This window comes from Opisthorchis viverrini (genome assembly GCF_000715545.1).
Source record: "Opisthorchis viverrini unplaced genomic scaffold opera_v5_285, whole genome shotgun sequence".
NCBI classification, from domain to species: Eukaryota; Metazoa; Platyhelminthes; class Trematoda; order Opisthorchiida; family Opisthorchiidae; genus Opisthorchis; species Opisthorchis viverrini.
This window is the reverse complement of record NW_008751941.1, coordinates 386,354-391,714: the sequence shown is the minus strand read 5'-3', so window position 1 is coordinate 391,714 and position 5,361 is coordinate 386,354. Positions and strand designations below refer to the sequence as shown.

The 5,361-nt window shown below is 41.7% G+C and overlaps 1 protein-coding gene across 1 annotated transcript in view; it reads left to right on the top strand.

Annotated features, from left to right (window-relative positions):
- The window catches only part of T265_14876 (hypothetical protein), a gene marked incomplete at both ends in the record, with an annotated part of 27,649 nt that extends 26,484 nt beyond the window's left edge, over positions 1-1,165 (top strand). Inside the window, one exon of the mRNA XM_009175630.1 lies at positions 1,107-1,165. Within this exon, the coding sequence (XP_009173894.1) occupies positions 1,107-1,165 (59 nt within the window). The remainder of the gene's footprint in view (positions 1-1,106) is intronic.
- Positions 1,166-5,361: the final 4,196 nt, after the last annotated feature.

Genomic DNA, 5,361 nt, shown 5'->3' with positions numbered 1-5,361 from the left:
GTTCATCTTTACCCTTGATGAAGCAGTCTGATTGGCCTTGTGTGAACACCCGTTATCGTCGACTGTGCTTTTGTGGTATGACTGAATAATCACCATCGTCGGCCATTGTTGATTTGACTGACTGCCTGATCGTTCAGTTGGAGCTGGTTTTTTGGCCCAGATGCTTGGCAGCTTCCAGAATACGATTTCGATGTGGTTTGGGGGTCTAAAAGGTCATCGGACATTTTCACCTTCCTGAAATCCAATGTGCGCTTCGTGTCCTTTTCCAAATATAAGATTAATATCATTTGTATATTTCAGTTCGGCAAGAATCCCAGATGATGAAAGCTGAATGCTGGGACTTTGGAGACCTGGATTTCACTCGAGTGCCTCAATAATAAACAATATATTAATTTTAAACAAAATCGGATACCACTACTTGTAGGAAAGCGTTCGAATTATTCCTCATTCATCCTGTTGCGCCCAAAAGTATGCACACAGAAAGAAGATTTATGATGCGAGTATTTTAAAAAACGGATCGGTCGATTGGCTCAGTGACACATTTGGGATACAGAAAAACCAAGATTATTGTACGCTTGTGCGCATGTCATTGGTCTAATGCTCGGCGGACTTTGCAGACGTAACAGTCATTTTCCTGCAGTGATTCTGCTCGCTGTTCTTGACTCACGTTTTTAAGCCAACTCATAACATGACGTACAATAACGGATGCAATAAGCCTGGCCACACATGGATCAAGCCAATTTCGCTGTAACTGTCGAACGTATTGCGATGAATTTTTTTAAAAACATATACCTCTGTCGACTCACTCAGTTTAGAGAGAGAGACAAAAAAAATTGAAAGAACAGCGACTAAGCGTTCCGTTGCAATCCCGAGAGTTCCTCTGTGCCTGTCGGTCATATCATTTGGAATGGTTTGCGCACTTCCCTGGATGTTTCGCCTCTTTTCTCTCCTCAGACTTCTAAACTCATCAAGCTTCGCGTTCCCAAAAGATGGCTGTTTTAACCTAACGTACGACAATCCTCGAGTCGTACCGTACTCCCAATGAGGAGTAATGGCTGTGCAAGCTTCAAGCATGCTAATAGTTTTGCTTATTTTCGGGTTCTTAGATACGGCTAGTTCTACAAGTAAAGCGCCCAGTATCTTGCAAGGATCAAAAGCGGCTCTGGTAGGTTTGCCTTAAATCTTAACCAAAGAGCCTCTCAGCAGCCAGTAGTGGCGCACCAATCTTCTGCATCTCCGAAGAGCGAACGAAAAGAAAAAAGGACAAGCAAGGGATCTGGATTCACACAAGTGTTCCAGGCCAACCGAATGTCAGTAACTGACCCACGTTGCTGATGGCTAAGGACCGTGTGGTTTTTCTGGGTTGGGTGTTGGTTAACATGCGGAGGGCGTCAAGCGGACAAGCGGCCTCGGTGGTTTCGGATGCCAGTACTTCACCTGAATAGTATACAGGTAACAGAACTGCAGTTGTGTTTGCTATTATTTGTTCATCTCGAATTCCACTCCAGGATGACCACCCATTTAAGTCTCATCGGCGCTAGGTTCACCCGATTTTGCTTTTGGATCCTCAACAAACACAACAACTTCTGAGCTCCAAGTCGCCTTATTAGAGCGGTAATAGCTTCGTAAATATGCTGGTGAGAGAATAAGGACCACAATCTTGTTAACGAATTACAATGATCAGAGAGTGATTAGCGATTCGTTCACGGGGTAGTTTCATAGACGTTTCCGGACAAAACGCATAGAGGTGACCATCCACGGGCAGCCATTTAAGCACTGACCTCTGAGCTCTGTGGCTAAGAACAATCAACTCCCAGTAGTATCGGCTGCAATGGGTTCCGAATCATCAGAGTTTTGCAACCATAAAAAGAACGGAAACGGATGGAGAGGTCATTTCACTAACTCTACCTCGTTCTCAAGTTCTCCTTTCAAGGAGGGGCAGCAAACCAATAAGAGGCAGATTAAGCTTGTCCGCAAAAAATTTGTGTTGCGCAAAACGCAAGTGTTTAGGGCTTCTAGATGAAATCAACGTTGGGGTTTTAAGTATGGGTTTAATTTGCCTAACGATTGCGATGGCTTGGCTCACCATAGATAGGACAGCGAATGGCGATATACCAGTCCTTAGGAATAGCTCTGTGACCAAGTTGCTAGAAGAGGAAGGAAAACGACCTGCAGTATGCAGCATGTTATATTATTCGGTTGATGACAACGCAACAGGCGATGCGCTATGGGGGTACCTGTAATTGAGCGGCTCATTGTTGTGCGTGGGCTGGGATACTGGCAGATGGCCCAGGCGTAGTCAAGTGGACAATTAGAATCCTCGGTCAAAGTAATTGGCTCAACAGCTTGACCACAACAAAGTAGTAGTTGGCGTACAACCATAGCAATAATCTCTATTTTCACGGAGAAAATCACCACACAGTTTTCGGCCTTCAAGCAGAAGAGCCAGGAGTCTGTGTTAATCGCTGGTATGAGAGGCTCCATGAGTGTCATATGCACACTGGCCGATGTAGCTCTGTGGATCAGGGAGGCGCACAATCCGTCACATCTCTGTAAACCTAAAGCGTGCACACAGTAGGTAACTCGTAAATGGCGAACTCACTTGCTTACTTTAGCCTCCAGACTCATGTTCATACATACATACATACATACATACATACATACATACATACATACATACATACATACATACATACATACATACATACATACATACATACATACATACATACATACATACATACATACATACATACATACATACATACATACATACATACATACATACATACATACATACATACATACATACATACATACATACATACATACATACATACATACATACATACATACATACATACATACATACATACATACATACATACATACATACATACATACATACATACATACATACATACATAAAATATGCACACAAGTAAACACTGATGATGAACATTCTCAAAATCCTAGATGCCCGAATGCCCACGCACGATTCCTCGACAAGGCCAGAATCAGTGGGTTGCCTTTATTGTTCGTTATATACTCACTGAGCTGGACTAACATTGTTCTTTTGAGTCTGCCGGCCGACGTTAATAAGTGGTTTTCATGAAGGGAGCTACTCACAAGTTTGCTGAAAAGTCCTCGACTGTCCACTACTCGCTTCGCCCTTCCTTGAGCTCATCAGGAAGGCGCATTCCCCAGGATTCCGTCAACTCTATGTTTGTTCATATGTCAGTTTCGTTGTCACAGTTTCGTCAGCTTACCTGAAGAGGAATGAACTTCTGAAACTCAAATAACCTCTAACTTAATTCGAAATTCAGCCAGCACTGGGGTCGTTTGTTGCTTGTTTAGCAGCTAACTAGTATCCCAGACTCACGTACAGTTAAATACACGTAGTATCCTGAGTGAACCAATTTGTTGATTTCCTACGCATGACAAATTATACTTCCCATTCAAGTAATCAATAATCTACGTCGTATCAGTTTAGGTCACCTGAATGTCCTACACATGTGATTCTCTAATCGTCAGACAAATTTTGTCCGGTGATATCTTGACATTCTTTCGGATTCTAAACGTTAAAGTTTAAAGACTATATTCCATGGACCCTATAATTAGTACGTAGCGAGCCTGAAGCATACATGTGGTACCTACTCAAAACTGCTTTTAGTCTACTATCCTATTGGACAAACTAGGAGCTACTTTGACTGGAGGCACCAAATAACTCTATTGGCCAAGAATATGGTGTAATAATTGTTCTATGAAGTGAAAGAACTTTGGCACACATGGAGATGTTGGAAACAACGGATGTTGCATATATGCTGTGCAAAGCTGGTTCAAGTTTGGTAGAATATAATCGGAAACATGCTTAGGAGTTCAGCGACCCATTTTGCATACCGGTTTAATTTCTTCAATGGTGGCAGTTTTATCTAAGGCTGTGGTGTGTCAGTTCACTTAAACAATGCACAGATGACATGATTTTAGCATTACCTATTTTCACTGTCCTATACCAATACAACCACAATCTCCCAATTGTGGAAGACAGACAGCCTTTTTAGAGAGAACACAAATTTTTCAGGCTAATGGAAGGAACATTTGTGGGATTTTTTATTGCAGAGAATGTGGAAACACAACAAACATAAAACTTTATTCACTGTTCCGCTCAGAACTGTCCACAAGCCTGCAAACACCGCTTGAACTTATGTACTTGAATAACACAAAGATAATTTATCAACTGCCTTATGGAAACTGTTCATTCAGTTGAATCGTGCGCACACGGCTGAACAATAGCGGTCAAAGCCGGCTTCGCAGTAGTGTGAAGTGATCATTCATTTACTAAAGTTGGTTGAGGATTTATTGTTTACTTTCTACAAAGCACGTCCTTTCTCTCAGCAGTGTCTGGCAATCACTAAATGGCTACCCTCGTTTGCACGGATAAGTGGAATTCCTTCAAAATTTTCTCTGACGTGTACGTAACTTAAGTGGCTGCGTTCTTTCGTTACTCTCTGACTACCTTACAGCGAGTGAACAAACAGTATGGTTCGCTTCAGTCCTCTACTCCGTCTTTTTACTGCGTTACTAAGACCACACTGCCATGAAAGGCTTAAGGAACGTTAAAAACGCTTACTTCCATAAACCGATGGCTAAATTATTTTCCTAATACGCACAGTCTATATGCATACTCAGTGCTTTACTCCGTCGTCGCTCAGTTTATTTAAAGAACTCCCCTTTCTTACGACAAAGTGCTTCCAAAATAGCGCTGCTTCCGATTCAGACGGTATTGTATCGATTAAAAATATATGCTAACAACGTGGCCTGAAAATGTCCTTTAGTCTAAAAAGGTTTGTGAACAATTCCCTGCTAATAAATCATGAAAAATTGCGAACATTCAACAGGTTAGATGAAATTATCCGTTCTATGTCTCGCTATTTCTGCTGCGCTTTTAAGCTACGGAATGGTTTGCGACAACAAGCGACTAATGTTGCGAACGAACACTACTGAGAGCTACTTTAATGTAGCTTTAATGTAGTAGTCACTGACATCCACCGAATCATTTCATTAACACCACTTTCACACACAAAGTCCTCCCTCCCACCCTCCAGCATTTCATCCCGTCTTACAAACTACTTCTGCCTCAAATAACATCATTTATACGTTAAGGGGTACACAATTGCAGAAGTCCCTTTTCTTGAAGGCCAGTAATTTTTAAACGTACAACGACTGAGTAAATATTATGCAACGAGGGTAGAGAGTTCTAAGTAAAACCAAGATTTCTCATTAAAGGAGCGCACTTCGACAGCGCAGTAAAACGATTTCTAGCAGCTTCAAATTGTCCGGAAATATTATATATATATATAT